Source organism: Centropristis striata, chromosome 16, assembly GCF_030273125.1.
Source record: "Centropristis striata isolate RG_2023a ecotype Rhode Island chromosome 16, C.striata_1.0, whole genome shotgun sequence".
In the NCBI taxonomy this organism is placed as follows: domain Eukaryota; kingdom Metazoa; phylum Chordata; class Actinopteri; order Perciformes; family Serranidae; genus Centropristis; species Centropristis striata.
The window spans coordinates 10,583,925-10,603,836 of NC_081532.1; the positions used below are offsets into that span (position 1 = coordinate 10,583,925).

The window sequence follows — 19,912 nt, forward strand, 5'->3', positions numbered from 1 at the left end:
GATGCTATCTGTCTCATTTTTTATATTTCTCTCAAAATAACTCCCAACAAACATAAAGGAAAACTGATCCTACCATACTCGAACCTCTCCCTCTGCCATGTGTTTGTCAAGGGGAGATCCATGCATATCTTAGATATCCCTCTGGCCTGTAGTTTGACACATCCCTGTACGCCTCTCTCTATCTCCCTCTCTCATTTCCTCTCTTCTATCTCTCTGGAGGCGGAGAGTAACGGGGCACATCAGACAGGTTGATCAGAGCAGAACTGCGACTGACATTGTCCCGCTGATAGCCTCTGAAACTCGCTGAAGCCCTGTGAGTGTGTGTGGATGTTTGCGCGTTTCTCTGTCTGCATTTGCATGTACTATACAAGTACATGCACCGGTTTTTAATTACTCGCATGCAAGTGTGTCGGTGTATGTGTGTGCATGTCCGTTTTTATTTCAGCGTGTGTCCATTTGCATATGAGTGAGTTTTTGTACCTCTCCTCTCAGCTGAGCCTCCCTGAGATGAAGGGGAGGAGGAGGATGATGAGTTGGAGGAAGTTCTCTGCAGCATGGCGTCCAGAGAGAGCTCTGAGCGCCGCAGGTCAGGGTTACTGAAACAGGTGGAAAAACATTTTTTACTCATTTCACTTGCACCTCACTTTAAAGTTGCTCTGATGCCATAAAAGCCATAAAATAATATTATTAATACTATCTTCCACTTTCACTGAGTCAAATTTTCAAGCAAAATCAATCCTGATAACTAGCAAATGTTAATTGAGTTTTGGAATTTTAACCTTTTAAATGCCAGTGTAATTACATAACGCCAATTTTTTTATATGGAAATTGCAAATGCTAGTGGGATATTTTTTTCACCATGTTTTCACTGATGCACTGCATTAAATACTGTAGTGCTCCATAAAAAACAGCAGAAATAACCATAATGGAAATCAGGAAAGAGGATTTAGTTGCTCCATAGGGGAAACATTAGAAAATAGGTCAATCTGGTGGAAAATAGTAAAAGCAACAATTTTGAAGCAAAGGCTTTTTATTAAAATACAGGATTGTATGCTTAAAAGGCTGTGGGATTTGAAGCTTGTGGTTTTAATGGGTTTCTATTGCAACATGTTTGTCCTGAGTGTCTTTTGGATACTCAGCTAAGGTGGAACTTTTTGCCAAAATGTGCCATATGCATTAACACAGCCAAATTAAAAGCCAAAAAGTCCCTTGTATGGCACACAGGATAAAATTAAACAGCACATCTACATAACACAAATGCATGCATTAGCTCCTGCAGTGTATAAACAGCATTGATGCAGCATGCTGTGATTTCTGCAATCAATAGCTTCTGCTTAACAATGTTGAATCTTAATTCTAATTTAACAGCTACATCAGTTTTAAAAAAAGTATATACAGCAACACTTAATATGGTGTTTTAAGACATAAATATAAATCCAGGGGGTTCATTCATAATCACAAAAGAATAACACAAGAAAATGATTAGAGGTTTAAATAAAGCTTCCATGAAACCAGTCTTCGTAAATGTGTTCAGAGGTGGCTAAAAATATTATCTAGACATAAAGATGACTACAGATGTTTAGTTTAGACTTCAGGAGATGGACAGTGTGCTAATGTGAGCTTTACCTGGCCCGAGATCCTGTGCGAGGGCCCAGACCCACTCCTCCATTAGGGGAGTTCTTCCTGACCAAGGCTGGGGAGATGGAAGTGGTCCTCTGGGGGACCTGGACACACAGAAATACACACAGACAAAAGGTCACCGTCGTTGCTACAGCATGGGTTTGCATTTTTCATTTACAGTTTTTATTTAAAGAGACAGTGTAATAAAAATTAAAGAGTTTTTTTCTAAGAGAGACTTCAAAACATTCAGAAAAACACATTCATTATAACATCTACAGTCAATAATTATACAGATGTAGAATGGTGGCAGTTAACTGGCTTGAGGAACTACCTGTCACTAAGCAATGTTGATCTGCTTGTTTTCTAGCAAGCTTAACAATGCCAAGAGAGTGCAAATGACGCACTTCAAAACTTGTTTGTATTCCTTGGGAATAAAAGTCAGCAGTATAATAAACTCCAGTGAACCGTTTAAAAACTGGTAAAAGCGGATTAAACATTGCAGGCTGAGTCATTTGTTGTTGTTTCAGCATCAGTTAAGTCACCTCACTTGACTTGAGAGGGCAAAATTGTGTGCAAGTCACACATCAACCACATAATAACCAAATAGATTAGCAATCATCAGTATGATTTCCATGATGAGGTTTGGGTTTATCTTGAGGTTTTTGATGGACGATTTCATGATGAAACTAAATTCATAAAAATGTTTTATTGCATACTATATTTAACATTTTGAAAGTGTAGAAATAAACCGAATAATTATAATAATTGAACCAAAATTCACTACAACAGTAAAGGACTGTTGTAGTTATGCCTAATAATACAATTACTTTCATCCAATAAGGAGAACAAATCAAAGTAATGAGTAAACTATATATTTAAGTGTCTTTTCCTGAAGGTAAATCTCAGACCTTGGGTGGGATGTCCTCCTCTCTCAGCCACGCAGTTCTGTCCCGATCCCGGTCTCTGTCCCGTTCCCGTTCCTCCCTGCCTGTGATGCGCAGCGGGGCTCCCGGGGTGTCAGAAGTGGGGTCCGAGTTCTGGCGGGGCATCTCGGGTCTGGGGGAGCCCACGCTGACACCCTCACTCAGAGCTGAGCCCGTCTGGTCCTGCAGAGACTGAGAGCCGGACATGGAGCCAGAGTGGGTCTTCACTGGAACCAGGTGTGCCATCTGCAGGAGGGAGAGAGAGAGAAAGACAGACAAGTTGAGAGTGGCGGGTGTAGCAATATGAGGTGAATACAATGGCAGATAATGGATCTAGATGAAGAAAAACAGAGATGGTAAAGGGTTTTTACAAGGAGTGAAGAGGTTTGTGATTATTTGTTTGGTTTTATACTGTTCCCTAGGAAACACACCAAACATTCACTTCCTCCTTTTGCACACACACACACCTGTGGTTCAATGGAGCGGTGGATGGGTGGGGTGCGGGCGGGCTGCATGCCCCCGCTGCTGAAGGACTCGGAGCGGGGAGGGAGGGAGGGGTCGGAGATGCGGTTGGACACTTTGTGCTGCAGCGCTGGGGAGCTCTGTCTGTTCAGCTTAGATCGCTCCTCCACCTGGGACAGGTCACACACACCACTGTCACTCACAGCCAAGCTCACAGCACAACCAATCACCACGATTGACCCACTGTGGGTACCGCTCCCCATCATGCACTACAAGCCACCAGACAATCTTAACATCATGCTGTGGGACTGATGTGTTTTTTCTACATTTATCTGTAAAACTGTTTTTATGAGCAACAGGACAAAACTGTTCCTGGTGTTGTTTCACATTCTCTCTGGATAATTATAGAAGCAATGACAGACTTCCAGAGAAATGTGGCAGGTTGCAGGTGCCAATGTAGCACACAACAACTCATTGTTTACACATCTAATTATTGTATAAGTGTCCCACATACAGCTGAGGCGGAAGACTGTCTGATGGCTATGGGAAAGGTCAGGAATTATCTCTAATACTCTTCACCAGACACCACATTCAACCCCAAAATCAGATTTCATTACGTGCAAATGCAATGTGTGCCCCCATTCGAAACTTTGTTATATTTTTAAAGAACACAAGAGCTCAAATTTCCACCGACTTGTGGAAGTGAGCGTGAGCGTCAATGCCAACAGGCACCAAATATCAGTGAGTTAGGAAGACAGAAAGCTCCTCTTGCCAGTGTAATCAGATTATCAGATTATCTGCTGTGCAGTGAGGGAAGGCTCCGAGGAATGCTCCCAGCTGCCCAAATCACACTTTTTCCAGTCTAAACAATCTACTCAACGGCTGGTGGACGGTTGAGTGGTGGCTCAGCAGGGCATAGTGTCAATAGCCCCCAGGTAAATGCGTGTGCAATGAGAACTATCCCCTTCGAAGGCTTTCTCTAATTCCACATGAGCTCATAATCTAGTTGGATTATTCAAGATTATGACCTGGGTCAGAACAACTATGCGATACTGTGTCATTTCTCAAATCTTTGTTAGTTGCCTGCTAGGAAGTCAACTACAGTGGGGCAACTATGACAAATATGGTGGCAGAAAACGTCTAAAAATACGTTGTTAGTTGTTCAGTTGGCATGAAAGGCAACTACTGATGAAGGAAAGAATTGTAGATAAACAGCAGCTAAGTACAAAGAAACAATAGAAAAGAAGTAATCAGTGATTCAGGAGAAGTTGTGATCCAAGTCGAGTTTAATCTGTGGAGGCAGTACGTGATCAAGGTTAGCATAAACATCAGCTGACCTTCGAAAGATAGAGAGATTACTATCAGAAGATCCCCTTGCGGAAGAAAAACCTTTTGGGTAGTGCTGCTTAAATATCTATTCTGAGTGTATCAAGTGTTCTCCAGATGAACCCAAAAGCTCTTTCTACCGTGCCAGAGATTCTTAGAGATTAAAACAGATCATTAGAGGATGTTAATTGTGGTCAGTACACTAAGAAAGGACACAGAAAAAGATTAGGAAGGAGAACGACTGGAGGACAGAAAGCATTCTCTGAGGATCCAGGTTTGTTAGAAGGATCCCACCACCACTTGGCCAGCACCCATCACCAAACTGGGATTTGATTGACTGGTTGACTGACCTAAAAAGTCGGGATGGGAAGGTTTCCCGGATGACATCAACACCAATACGGCTCAGAGCGGGTTTACTATGATGCTTTGTTTGTGGGGCGCTGGGTGATAAGGGCGAGGAGGTGGCTTGCAGAGTGGGTGTGTTGGGGCGGGGGTGTGTTTGACTAAGTTATCTAGAGATCAGGAAGAAATTAGTAACTGTCCCTGAAAATCAGCATCTCTCCTCTGGATCTCAGTCCCAGTAGAAAAACATTTTTAAGTTAAAAAAAATATGAACAAACATATATTATAAGTATATATAATATTAAAAGTTAAAAAATACAAGATTTTGCAGAGATAAATGTAGATATATTTACAGATCTTTAATGTGTATTTACATTATAATTGTGCTCTCTTGTACTTATATCTTTGGTCTAATTAGACTCTTAGACATTTTCTGAAAAGTGAGGATATATTTGACAGAGGGCTGTTCGAGTTTATGGGTTGAATTTTAGATTAGTTTAGTTAAGTTAGTTTTGGTTAAGAGCCTGTAGATGTTTTGATTTGTTGCCCTTTTTTGGACTACAGTTGAATGTTGAAAGATTTGACTGGAAATATTGCAATTGTAATTTTAAATGTCAGTCTACTATGACTACTTCATACAACCCAATTTAATAAAATCAGGACAATCCCTTTAATTTGAGTATATTTTGAGTTCACCATATACCAAGTGGTCCTGACGAAATATGTGTACCAACCCCTTAATTTGGTATCAATCAGTACTAAAGACAACACAAGATATAATAAGATAAGAGTTTGGGTTCATCATGTACCTCATTATAGTTAAGTTTAGGATTTGGGGCTAGGAAATGCATTATTTATTCAAATATAAAAGTATGAAAATGTGGGTATATATGTGTGTTCCTATACATGGGTCTAGCACACAGCAGATCTGACACAGAGCTGGGTCTGAGATCCGAAGGGAGAGCTTTTTGGGGAGCAGTGGGGGGATGATGCAGGTGAGAGGAAGAGGGGAGAGGAGGACTGGTTGGGCAGGAGGAAGTGGCTGTGGGAAGGTGGAGACCATCTAAGGTTGTTGTTGAACACCATGGTGTCTGCAGAGAATTGAGGGGAAAAGGGATTGGGGGACCACGAGCCTGAGGACGTGGGGGAGACTTGTGGAGAGCCGAAAGGAGAAAGGCCCAAACAAGAGGCTGGATTGGTGGATTGAACGTCTTCAAAGGAGGAACTACCACGTCTGCTGTCAGCCAGATGCTGTCTAAGTGAGGCTGCTGGGGCAGAATTGCTAAGGTCATTCATAGAGGATGCTCTATGACAAGGAGGGGGATGCGAGTGAATTCTACCAGGGACTTGAAGGAAACCACCAGAGGCAGAGGCAGGTGAGTAGGAATTCCTGTATCTAGGTTGGTCAAATCTGAGGGCATTGTCAGGGAAGGATTGAGAGAGGGGGTCAGTTGGGCCTGTCTCCCAGTCAGGTGGCACCATAAGGCTCTCTTGACTGAAAGCTGCCAACTTCCCCTTCGCCCATTCATCCTGATACTCCGGCTCTACATCTACATCTATTCTACAGCAAGGTGAGTGTGACCTTGTGCGATGACGGTGACTAACCAGTTTGATCAAAGGGATGGAAAGAGGGTTAGATCCAGCCTGGGGTCTCCCCTGTCCTGGGGACTGAGGATGAGGTTGAAGGGCTTTAAGCTGTAGGTCAGGAGACATTAGCCCCTGGATGGCTGCCTGGTTGGGGGCAGAGAGTGGCCTATCTCTTGGCTTCTCTTTGTGATTACTAGGCCCCAGAGGATACGGGTTGGATACTGGGTTAGCTTGGCTGACTGGCCCTTGTTGACTCTTACTTTGTCCCTTACAGGGCCCTTGGCCAGGAGCCTGGATGTGTTCCTGGATGCCCCCCGGGCTGCGGCCCCTCTGACTGAGTTTCTGAGCCCTAAACTCTCTGACCTGCTGACTTATCTCCTGCTTAAGCCCTGGATCTAGGGGTTCTCCAGGATCTAGTGAAATATGGATATGCGGGAGTTGGGTGGGGCGGAGCTGGGCACTGTGGGAAGGGGTTCGCTTAGGGGACCGAGCTCTGTGCTGGCCGTGAGAGCCAGGGGATGAAGCTGGTTGGTTGAATGACTGGTGATGTCGTAGTTGGGAGCGGGGCGGGTTACCCTGAACATGCTGCTGCTTCAGGACCTAGGAGTCAGAGTCAGAGGACGGTAAGCAACAAGACAAACACAGACAACAACAAACACAAAGCAGACATCACACTGCGATTATCGAAGCGCTAATTCTCAAATATCTTCAGATTGAATTGACAGTCTCCCACAGGAACGCTGCTTCTTGTAAGACCTGCTGAATAAGATATTAACAACACAAGAAGGCCACTGGGTGTTTAACATACATTAGGGGTTGATTTCCAAAACATTACCAGGATCATCAACAATACATGCGTACATTTTGTGCACTACTGCCCTCAGAGCTGGTACTTTTTCTCACTTGCATGCATGTCTTTGAATACCATGCATGTTGCGCCTTACCTCTTTGGCCCAGGCAGGCTTGTCATTAGGATTGATGATATCTTTGTAGTGGTAAAGCGGTTTCTTCTCTGCTTGTCTTCCCTCCTGCTGCTGCTGCTGCTGCTGTTGTTGCTGCTGCTGCTGTAGAGACACCAGGTAGGCTCTCTCCTGCTGGAGCTGCCTCTGTAGCCGCTCTGCCTGCCGCTGCTCCTCTATCTGCTTACGTTTGTACTCCTGGAGGGAGAGAGGGAGCAGTTGAGGTATGGGAGAGAGAACAGAGATGAGAGACAGGAAAAAAAATTGAAAGAAACAGGGGGAAAAAAAAAAGGCGGACAGAGGTTGAGGAAGATGTGGTGAAAGACACACAGATCAACACCAGACAACAAACAAGTTGTGGGGGTATTAATATTAAGCCTGGACCACCTTCTGGTCCCCCTAGATCTTACATACCAACATAACCGTCTTATGAGGCTGTGGCCGGCTCGGTTTTCAAGCTAGATCTTGATATGAAACTAGAAGACTTACGTGTCCATTGGTACCTTTCATGTCATAACTTGTTAGGAAGCAGGCTAAATAAATACAATTTTGCCATGGGAAAAACTGACACCGCCATATTCACAGGGTCCCTTGACCTCTGACCTCAAGCTGTCTGAGTGAAAATGGACTCTATGGTTACCCACAAGTCCCATTTACAGACATGCCCAGTTTATGCGAATCCCATGCAGTTTTGGCCAAAAACACATGAAGTCTTTCTCCTGCAGTATAAACATGTTTTTTTCTTTCCGATTCCAAAAATGGTGTATATTAATATTTCTTCATACTAGGGTCCTTAAACAATGCTGGAATTGCATGAAATGGGTACGATTGGAAAGTAAATTGGGTATCGGCTATATTGGATATGACTGGTTCTAGAACAGAAACTGTTTTTATAAATATGCATTTGTAACAACTGAACAACTGGAAAAACATTAATGGAACATGAACACACACTTATAATCACAGTTTTAAGGCTGATGATGGATAAAGGGGACTAGGAAATTACTGGACATAAGGTTTTAGCAAATCTGATGAGACAGGGGAGAGGAGGGTAGGTACTGAGAGGAATGGAGGGAGGATGGATGACAGTAAGGAGGGGAAGATGCCGTTTTTTGGGCCACAACACTCCGGAGTTCACGAGTTGGATCTCAAAAGTTTTCCTTTCATGCTCTTCTTTACTATTTTTTTATCTTCAAATAGCATCCAAGGAGCAGTGGACAAATACTACAAGACATACTGTGGATTCCTCACAGTAATAAAACATAAAACTGTTGCCCTAGATAAGACTGGGGCACTGAGAGAAACCCTCTGTGGAAAATAACAACGTCCTATTTTCTTTTGGATGTTCACACTTTGTGTGGGCCAACATGATTGGGGCTGACAAAACTGTTTTTCTGCACCCTCTGGGGAATCCTTTGAGATCCAGCCAACAAAATGGTACATTTCATGCAATCAGTGTGACGAATAAATTCAACACAAGCATTAGAGATAAGCAATTCATTATTCCAGCTTTTTGTTTTTTCTTCAGATGTGTAGCTAACAGGTTGAGTGACTCAGACTGTGGATTCCCGCACAGTCAGTTCCTGTGTACGACTGCCACTGGGGTGCATGCAGTGGGGATAGGGGGCCACACAGCACAGATGGGGAGCAGTAGTAGCACGTGGGAGGGCTATGGTTACCATCAATAATGCCTGTTCCTGTAGTAGCTGCTGCTGGAGAATCTCTAACTGCCTCTGTTCCTCTTCCAGCTGTCTACGGATATACTCCTGAGCAGCGTGTCGGCACAAGGAGATAGAAATAGACCGAGAGAAAAATCAGGAAATCTGAACATCCGAACACAGACAGAGAGAGAAAGACAGATATACAAAGAGATATAGAGAAGATAATCTCCCGAGGTGGCTGTGAATGAGGAGAGAAGATGAGAGTCAGAAACCAGATGAAGCTAAAGGAGAACGTGTTCTCGAACAATTGTAATGTGTTACAAAGGAAATATGACAAAGAGACGGAGGGGAAAAAAAGGGGTTTGAATATATCTTTCCAAACGATTGAAAAGCGTGGGAGGAAAGCAACAGAGCGATAAAGAAGGACCAGGACAGATGAAAAATAACCATCAGAACAGCCGCAAGTTCAGTGAGAGGACGGAGGAAGGAATTGTTGAAGAAAGCAGGAAAGACAGAAGAGAACAATCAAAGTACTCAGAAGAGCGACATCAAAAGCAGAATAAATATTCCAGAATTAGCAAAGGCTACCAGCTTTCATTATTGTCATATCTTTTGACAGATTCTCTTAGTTTTACTATTTTTATTGGTCTTTTTACTTACATATTGTATGATATTTTTTCTTTTTATTGTCTAATTTTATTGTCATATTGCCCATTTTTTTTATGTTGTTTTTTTTTTTTATCTATTTGTTTATTTGTTTGAGCTACATCTCTTGTGTTAAAAGTGCTCTATAAATAAAGTTATTATTACTAATATTGACTTTGTTTATTACAAAAGGTCTCACCTCTGATACTATATCAGAAATACTGAAAAAAATCAAGTCTCTCAATATTTCAAAAAGTTTTTTATGCATTTTTGAAAACATTGAGCTTTTCCTATATGCAATACATGCTTAAGAGGAATATGCTGTAATTAAGATAATTCATTCAACTTGTACTTGCACCCACTGGACTTTCTATATTGTGCAGACCAGCCACCAGTGCTTTAAAATATTACCAGGTAATATTGCCAAGGGCATGACTTTATTTTTATTAAAGAATAACAACTTTCTAACTTTGCTTTACTCTGGATCCCATTTAAATTCACTGAGTCTTTATTTTTTGCTTTAAGCCAACTCTTAGGAAAAAATCCATCTGTTTATGCTTTGTTTTTGCAATATTCAAGATGCTGCAATGCAGTTTAATTTGATTTATACTGACTAATAGCTGCATTAAAGATCCAAGAGCTGAGAAGAAGAAAGTTACCAAAAAAACAAATATGGGACCATGAGCACAGAAAAACAAAGCAAAGCGCAACTGTATCATCACATTAATAATGTCCAAGTTCTTTGTGTCTAAAACTGAACTCCTACAAAAAACATATAGCACTGAGGTAATTTAAAGAGACAAGTAAAAATCAGAGTGACTCAGGAAGACAGAGGAAGACGTTGCCATAAAAAGAAATAGAAAGTTTAAGGGCAAATGAGGGATTCTGAAGTTGAGTTGTCAACATGTGACACATTTCTGTGGCACCACACTGTCTGCCTTCATGCATACAGTTGTGTGTTTTCATGCAACATTACAATAAGTGTATAAACCTGTTCTCTTTCTGCATGCCTCCTCTCCTCCTCTCTGCGGAGCTGCTCCATTTCCTCGTAGCGCCTCCTCTGTTCCCTCTCATGCTGTTTCCTCAGCTCACGCTCTCGCTGCTGCTGCTGTCAGGAGAACACGAGCACAAGAAGATTCAGGATCACAACACAATGTTTTCACGCAAATTACGGAATCATGTCTCCGCAGAGATTCTCACACACATGCTGAATCTTTGATATGTGGACTCATTTGATCATCTTTTTATTTTTTTCCCCCACCAAATTTCATGTCTTGGCTTCGATTCTTTTATCAATAATGGAGGGAACTGTAACAGTATATTCACACAGGGCACAGCATTCACACATGTATTTGCTCACAAGCAGAGTCACAGACACACACTTGGCCCTGAGTGGAAGGGTCATGTTAGTTGAGTCGAGTCATGGTGCTTAGCCGTGCGTTGGGAGGCAAACCCTGGTGGGAACCCAGAGAGAGCGCACAGATTATGTGCTAAGGATTTTCTTCTATAAGCCTGCTCTCTGGAACTAAGAGAAGGACACTGGGGAAACGCTGTGTGTGTGTGTCTGTCTGTCTCTATACCACTGCAGTCTCTACCACATGGTGAAGTTTGTAAGTTTGAACTGCCAGAATGGGACAAATTATGTCTGCAAATAGGCTTTAAAGTGTTAAACCTCTTCAGCTCCACGAGGATGCCAACATCCTCAGCCCACATTACTGTCTTTCAGAGACTAAAGTAGGTTCAGTGAAGATATTAGCATCATATAAAATAATAAGATAAACTAACTAATCTATTGGTACCAGACACGTCATTATATCTTTTGTCGAGAAGGGGACTAAATACTTGAAAGTTCGGTTAAGTTTTGGCAAGGGAAAAACGAACAACTATTTCCAAAGGGCTCCCTTGACCTCTGGCCTCAAGATATCTGAATAACATCAGGTTGGATGGGTACTCATGAGTCTCCCCTTTACAGTCCAGTGCAGTATTTTGCATGCATTATAAATGTGGGGTTTTTATATACATTAGATTGTGTTGAGACCTATTGAAACTCTGGGATAATCACAGCCTCGTAAAATTTTACAACTACAAACTAAAAAAAAAAAAAACAGGATGGATGGCTTTTCTAAGTTTATTGAAAATAAGTGGGTTTCTTAGCAGTTTCCAGAACAGAATGGCCTAGCCATTTAAAACCAAATCACAGCATGTTTTTTTATATGATCCTTAAGATTTGGGGTCCTAATGTGGGATTTTTGAGAGATTCTTTACCATTTTCGGTTTCGATTGACTTTTGGTGTGTGAGTGTAAATTTGGATTATCCATGTTAAAAAGATATAAAGTCATGTATTTTTTTCTTTTATGAGCTGCTGGAGGTAAATGTTTTCAACAAGGTCAAAGGTCAAGGTTAATGCTTCCTCCAGCTTACCTCCTCCAGCCGCCTCCTCTGCTCCTTCTGCTCCTCGATGCGTTTCTGTCTCTCAGCCAACAGTAAGCGCTTGTGCTCCTCATTCTGCTGTTGCTCCAGCTGCTGCCGCCGCTGTGCTTCGGATCGCTCCTTATTGGCCAGCTGGAGGCGCAGGAAGTCCCGCCTCAGGGTCGACTCCCCGGGCACGTTGATTATGGAGCTGCGAATGCACCGGTGAGGATGATTTTGAGTTATTGAAGACATAGTTTTTGAGAAAAGTTTATATTTAAGTTTATATTAGTACATTCATGAGGACACTGACCTCGGTTCACCCATGTCTCTTTCTTCGTCCTCCTCTTCACTACCACTGTACTCATATTCTGTCTCATCTGATGGAGAGAGAAAGAAAAATGTAAAAGAATTAAAGCATAGAAAAGAGAAAAAAAGCTAAAGTTTGTAAGGTAATAACCAGCAGAGAGCGAAGCCATTCCACTTCACGTTTTTCCATTTTTCACTTGAACTACCTTTGTTCATTTTTAAACTGCTCACGATTCTGGCATTCCCAGATCCTCACCCCTCCAAGGCACTTTCTCTTAGCCGCTTTGAATAAGAGTATAAATTGTAATTTTACTGTGTGTAGTGAGGTGGAGAACATTAGCTCGAAGCTCTTTCAGTCAAACGGGCTTAAAGCATAACAGTTGTAGAGGCGGCCCGGCTCTTCCTGAGACACATCCACACAGACCTGTCCTCCGAATGTGACAAAGTGACAGCTGGAGAAAGCCACAGTCTCCACAATGACAAGACATTTCTATACATCATCACGACGTCCGCCCTGCAGTATGTTGTTTCTTGAAGCGGTTAATGTGGTTCTTTCTGGCGCAGTCCCGCGTGCTACTGTCAGTCTATCACTCAAACTGTGTGTGTTTGTGTGTCGTGTTGGAGTGGAAGTCTGTCACTTTTATTTCCTGCCTCACTGTGACGGCACATGTGTGAGAATTTGCGTCTGTGGTTGCATCTGACATGTATTCCCCCTGCACCCTTGCAGTAATTCTTCTTTTGTGTGCAACAATCATGTGTTGATCTGTGTATTTTTGTGTGTGTGAGATAGATCTTCAGCAACACACTGAATGTAATGGGTGGGCCAGCGGCACTTTAAAGTTACAATCCTTAATTTGTATGATTTTACAAATTAAGCAGGAGGGGGAATATTTGTTAAAGGCAAAATACAGTCATGGAAAACATTATTAGACTACCCTTGTTTTCTCTAATATCTTGTTCATTTTAATGCCTAGTACAACTAAATGTACATTTGTTTGGACAAATATAATGATAACAACAAAAATAGCTCATAAGAGTTTAATGTGAGAGCTCATATCTAGACAATTTCCATTGTTTTCTTGATAATGATTTTGGTTATTATCAAGAAAACCATGGAAAATGTCTAGAAATTAGATATTGAAGAAAACAATGATTTGATATATTTTCCATTACTGTGTGTGGTGTCAAAATACCATTCTGAATTAAGTATTGTGTTGCTGCAGAGATGTCCTACAAACAGATTAAAGAAAAAAAACACTGAAGAAAAAACCTTTGTTTGGTACATATTATTCTGGGATGTCTTTTTAACACTCCATACAATAGAAACACCCATAACAATTTCAATATTTTATAAATCAGGCTGTAAAAACCTTAAAAATCTAGATATCAATTGTAAAATGAATCTCAAATCTAGATATCAATTGTAAAATGAATCTCAAAATGTACCCGTGCATGAAAAAACAATGTTCCTGCCTTTCGTGTCTCGCCCGTCGGCTAACTCAACAAGCTGCCATCTATCAAGTGGAACTACTTAATGAATCAATCGCTCCACCTCCTCCGCCACGTGTGTGTTAATCTACATGTAAATCCATACGTGCATTTCTATAGCACATGTTCTTCCTCACCCCTCTCTCCTCTCTTCTTCTTGGTGCGGTCGATGTGGTCCTTCAGCTGGATGCGGATCTGCCTCTCGTTGGGCAGGTCTCTGATGAACGGGTGTTTGAGGAGCTGCTCTGTGCTGGGTCTCTGGCCATGGCTCTTCACCAGACAGCTCTCTATGAACGACTGGAACTTCTTCGACCTGAAACCACACACGCATACACCAAAGAAGTGAATAAAAAATCCCTGCTGTGATCAAGTGTATGTCTGAACTGATGATCCTGCTTTTCATGGTGTTGCGAGATTCACACTCACCACTTCTTTGACTTGAGTCTGGGGGCGGGGTTGCGTGGGATGAGGAAGAGGGCTCTCATTGGGTGCATGTCACACAGCGCTAAAGAATCAGATATCAGGCACCAAACATGGTTGAGTTAGGATGAACGTGTCCAGTTAATTGTGCTGAACATTATCATGGCATATAGTCAAAGCCAGCTGGAGTTAGCCCTCATCTGATCAATATATGCTGTCGATACTGATAACAATCTATTAGATTTTTACACACACAAACGCACACAATTAGGTCTTGTCTTCTTGAAGAACACCTAAGTTGATTATCCATCTTACAAACAGGCATTGATGCACTTACAGCTGTAATTTTTCTTATTAAGGATCTTTAATATTTAAACATAGCCAATGTTCAAACAATGACCAGAATAACAGATCTTGTAAATGTTTCTGATCATATTTTTCACTGCTTTTAGTTTGTCCTGTGCTCCATGTAACTGACAATTTTCCTAATTAATGTGATTACTTTGTGTTTAATCAGTTTTAATCCAAAAGTGTTCAATTTGTGAAGCACATATTGAAATATTCTGGTCCAGTCAGAGATTCCAAAACTAAATGATATCCTTCATAATAACTGTGAATTATACTTGGGCAGGCTTTAACCAGAAACTGCTTTTTAACCGAGCCAAAATGATAATCATCATAATGACTGTGTGTACACATCTCTGGGATTAAGGTCATGAATGTTAAACTAAGAGGAAGAAGAAGAAGCAATTCGACAACTAATTTCATATCCGCTCCTTGGCCTTCATTAAAATCATGAGTTATGATGAGTTGTACTGGCCTGGACTGAAAAAATTGACCCTTGATTATAGTGATCTAGTGTAGCAGCACTAAAAAATGATGTGTAGCAGCAGAGGTGTGTGTTATTGACTGGGGTACGTACGTGGTGCTCCTTCAGCCATCTCTATCGCTGTAATTCCCAGTGACCATAAATCACTCTGTAATGGCAGAGACACAGTGCATAAATACTCAGGGTTGATCACAGAAAGCACAGCAGACAGACATCTTCAGTGGACAGGAGGCTGTTGAAGCACCTTGAAGTCGTATGTGGCGTCAGGGTTCTCGTCACAGGCGATAACCTCTGGTGCCATCCAATATGGCGTCCCGATAAATGTGTTCCTCCTTCCTACGGTTCTGTCCAACTGTGCTGACACTCCGAAGTCCACTAAAGGACAAATACAGACACAAACACAATACTTCAGCAAATAGTCTGCAGTTTACTTTAACTTACTTAAACTTTACTCAAGTTTGGATATTTTGAAACACAGTTGTATGAGGTACACTGCATATTATTAGTTTCTTACCAAGATAAAAAAAACCTTGGATTTCGAAGTGTTGGATAATTTATCTTGTTTAAGAGTTTAATTTCTTATTTTAAATGTTCAACATGCAATCTTAATTCAAGAAATCTTGTCAAGTGAAATTATCTGTCAATAAAACAGCAAGATCATTTCCCTCAGATTTACTGTTTTTATCTTATTTTTAGACACCCCTTTTTTGCAGTGTACTTAATCATAGTCAGTGTATTACCTATAGTAGATGGCAGTTTGCCGCCCCAAGTTTGGAGAATCAGTTTACGTGTGCATGTTTTCACTGTGATACCTTGCTTTGAAACAGCCCTGTTTATGTTTATCTGGGGGATCTAAAGCCGTTATTTATGCTCTCTTCAAAGCCAGCAGACTCCATTGACAAAACTTAATTTTACCTTGCAGAACACAGGAGCTGCTGGTCTACTGCTTCCTTTGTCTTTTGTTGTTTGTTTGTTTGTGTTATTGTGTGTGAAGTCACACAATCGATCGAGGCAACTACTCTGTTCTGCAAGGTAAAATTACTGTTTTTGTCAAAGGAGTCTGGTGAATCTGAAGACTGCATAAATAATGTTCCCCCAACATGAACTTAAACAAGGCTGTCTAACAGCAAGGGAAATTTGTTATAAATATATATACTTTGCTGCTGCCGCTCTCCTGTATATTGCCGTATATTGCTGAGGTTCCCTGCTGGTATTCCTTCCTGCTTCTCCAAACTCGGGGCTGTGCCAACTGCCATTTACTGTAGGTAATACACTGACTATGGATAAGTACCTCATACAACCCCACTAAAAAACCAAACAATCCCTTTAAATCTTTGCTTTTTACTTTGTGTTTCTTTGGGTGTGTGTGTGTTTATGTGTGGGCTGATACCGGTGGGCTTTACTAAATTCCATAATGGACTCTAAACAGGAACGAATTGCCCAACCTGCAATAGCTTGCCCAATTTACAAACAAACAAACACACACACACTTTATAATCCCCTATCCACTGGGCTTTAGTGGGAGAGCGAGACAGAGAGCGAGAGTGAGAGAGAGAGAGCGTGAGAGAGAGAGAGAGCGAGAGAGAGAGCGAGAGAGAGCGAGAGAGAGAGCGAGAGAGAGCGAGAGAGAGAGAGAGAGTCCCTTCTTCAGCAGTCTGCACCATGAACAGTGGCAGAGCTACAGAGAGATGAGTAGGCTGGTATTCAGCATAAAAGAAGAAAGAAATGCCTCACATACACACAAACACACACACCTCTGAGCCATCTGAAACTTTATACCTCCTCCTGCCCTCCCAATCCTAAAGCCGTTTTGTCAAGTGGGGTTAGATGACAGACTGACCTAGTTTGACCTCTGCATTCTCAGTCAGCAGGACGTTCTGTCCCTTGATGTCTCTGTGGATGACCTTGTGCTGATGGAGATGAGTCAGACCCTGCAGACAGCGACAGAGACACACAGTGAAGGAACGCCACTGCAGCAATAAGCCAAGTCATGATTGTTATTAGAATTATGTAAGGAGATTATTTTCAAAAGGAAGTGCCCTTGAGCAAGACCATTTGACCTCTGACCCTCATTACTAGTTTCAGTTGTCTTAGAAGTAGATACAGTAGCACCAGTATTTGTACATCAATTTTAAAACAAACACATCTCCTGAAGGTTATTATTAAAAGCAAAACCTGTCGGTAAATGTTATTGTTTTTTCCATCATAAAATGGTTAAATTAGGCATGTCGTTTTTTTCCATTTACTATGACTTAAATAAGTTTACTTACAAAGTGGATTAGGGATATCTGTTAAATATGGCTAATGTGTATGTGGGGGATTGTGCATATAAAGGGAAGAGCATAGAAAATAATCATAGTTGTACACAAAAAAAGCATATAATAATAAAAAACATACAAATAATTATTAGTTTATTATTATTATCATTATTATTATTATTATTACAATTATATCACTAATAATATATAATCATATTATTTATTAAATAGTAGATATATAGAAAAAGTAATAAATAGTTATAAGGGAGGAGTGAAATATGAATACATACATAAATAGATAAATAGATATATAGTATTATTTTGATTTATGTCTCTATTCTATCCAATAAAATTTGGAAATTGATTGCATGTCCTTGTCCATGTCCGTCATAAAATAAATTGACCCATATATAGGAGTTTTGGCATATTAAAATCCAGGGCAAAATACATAAATGTGCCAGGTAAATTCTTAATTTCCTGCAATTTCCTTTCCCTTTGTATTGACTGTAAGATGTCGGAAAGATCAAGTAAAAGACAAAGAAATGAGACACACTTGGGAGGGTAAAAATGTTCAAAAGGACAAAGGGAAGAACGACAGACAGACAGAATACAGAAAGACAAGATAAAAACCACTGTAAAAGAAAGACAAAAGGGGAAGAAGACAGACAGACATAATGTGAGGGGACAGAGGCATGCAAAGAAACAGAGCAAATCACAGCAGGAAGAGAGGAAGCAGAGAGCACGAAATAAGATGAGAGATGAGGGGTGAAAAAAGAAATAAAAGTAGATGAAAGGAATCATTGTTGCCTGAGTTCAGAGCAGCGATGTGTATAACTGACTCTGTTTGAGGCTATAGCCCTCAGCACAGAAAACACACAACAACAGATAGCAGAGATAAGATGTGGGGGAAAGACTGTGATTTCCCCGAGAAGATTCACTTCAAAGCTTTACATCACTCCAAAACACAGATAGCATGGTACACAAACAGCTGGTGACTGCTATCAAAGGACAAATAAAATGCTGATGAACTGAGAATAATGTGAAGAGAAAATTACATCAAATGAGAATTAAATGAAGGCCAATTCCAAAGACCTTCAATCAATATTTGAAAAAGAATATAAGTGATCTATTAAAAAGGATGTGTAAAAGTTTGAAAATTCAATAATTAAGGATATTAATATCTTTAAGGAACTGCTTAATACTAAAAAAGTAATTTCCCCTATTTTATATAGGAAAAAATGCTTTAAAGTACATTTCTTTGATGCAGTAAGCTCTAATTTAATTAGGACGACTGGGAAAACACACTTTATCCTCCTTTCTATAACACTACTATAGTAGCTTATAGTTTACATTACACGGGGGGAATTTTAAATGCTAAAGAAAATAACAAAGAGAAGAGCAAATAAGGACTTCCCAGATGCCAGACACTCAGTATTCTAGTGCCTGAAACGTGTCCTGAGCTGAACCTGAGATCTTTTTAAAGTTGGTTTTCCTGAGGACACTGAACATCAACTACATTTGGGGCTTCTGTTCCTTGTTTGTTGTTGATGCAGTAATCATAATAAGTGCATTTTGCACGATAATAAAAACAATAGGGATGTGGCTTTTGAAGTTCTGCTTAGTCAGTTGGTTGAGGCAGACAGTACCAGCACGAGGACAGGGAAGTAGTTTAGGGAACCAAAACATAAAACAGTAGAGAATGACATTTACTGTGGAACAAAGACAAAATTGTTTGCATTAATTTGGCTGTGTTGATTAATGAAGATTCTCTGATTCAGACGTGTCTCATTCTCTTGGTTTGGAAGAACATGAACATCAACCAGTTACTGATTTAAATGTCATACAAACTAAAATGAAAACATTATATTTGCAATAATCCTTTGCTAGAGGTAATTCTGACAGACGATTATGTCTGTTTTGTGTGACCTGCACAGCCATATTTGGCAATAATGTTCTGAATTTGAGACATTTAAATCCATAAATAATGTCTGATCATTATTTTGGAGCATCTACTTGGACAAAAATAATTGAATGCTTTCTTGTGAACAGTAATTATAAATCACCAGAACAGCTGATTTTCTTCACAAAGCTCCCACAGTCTTATTCGTGCATTCAGGAGGAAACGTGAGCATGCACATACAGTAACTGCTAACTCATGAAGGTGTGTGGTTGAAACAATGACTCGCCAACATGGCCACTTACCCTGAGAATCTCTCGGCAGATGTAGGCGGTCCACTCCTCTTTCAGAGAGTTGCCCTTGGTGTTCTTGATCAAGTCTGTCACTGAGCCGGCTCCACAGAACTCCATGACCAGCTAAACACATACAAACTTTTATTACTGACTGTTCTGCAAAAGAAAGCAATCTGGTCTAAGATCTGTTCCAAACAAACCAGCAACTCCTATAAAGAAACTTAATAACCAGGGAGCTAGTAAATTATCTTACTTGTTTAATTATGTATGTGCAGTACTTTGAGGGAGTTTTTTTCCTACATTTTATTATAGAAATAAACAACAGAGACACATTTCTCTCACACATTATTAAAGTACGACAGCCTGACTGATACTATGTGCCAACATCTTAACACTTAGAAATAAAGATGAAAGATTAATCAGCATTAATAAATGGTAAATTACCTAGTACTTTATAAACTGCCTATGATTTATTAACTAATT

At 40.6% G+C, this 19,912-nt stretch overlaps 1 protein-coding gene across 1 annotated transcript in view; it reads right to left on the bottom strand.

Moving 5' to 3' along the window:
* Positions 1-19,912, bottom strand: part of tnika (TRAF2 and NCK interacting kinase a) — a 71,204-nt gene that overhangs the window by 14,594 nt on the left and 36,698 nt on the right. The window contains exons 5-19 of the mRNA XM_059354058.1: positions 19,442-19,552; positions 16,822-16,912; positions 15,226-15,356; positions 15,075-15,129; positions 14,159-14,237; positions 13,870-14,045; positions 12,249-12,315; positions 11,948-12,146; positions 10,517-10,633; positions 8,899-8,985; positions 7,205-7,417; positions 3,011-3,175; positions 2,529-2,789; positions 1,627-1,724; positions 481-596 (exon numbers count right to left, since the gene is read on the bottom strand). Of these exons, the coding sequence (XP_059210041.1) occupies positions 481-596; positions 1,627-1,724; positions 2,529-2,789; positions 3,011-3,175; positions 7,205-7,417; positions 8,899-8,985; positions 10,517-10,633; positions 11,948-12,146; positions 12,249-12,315; positions 13,870-14,045; positions 14,159-14,237; positions 15,075-15,129; positions 15,226-15,356; positions 16,822-16,912; positions 19,442-19,552 (1,966 nt within the window). The remainder of the gene's footprint in view (positions 1-480; positions 597-1,626; positions 1,725-2,528; positions 2,790-3,010; positions 3,176-7,204; positions 7,418-8,898; positions 8,986-10,516; positions 10,634-11,947; positions 12,147-12,248; positions 12,316-13,869; positions 14,046-14,158; positions 14,238-15,074; positions 15,130-15,225; positions 15,357-16,821; positions 16,913-19,441; positions 19,553-19,912) is intronic.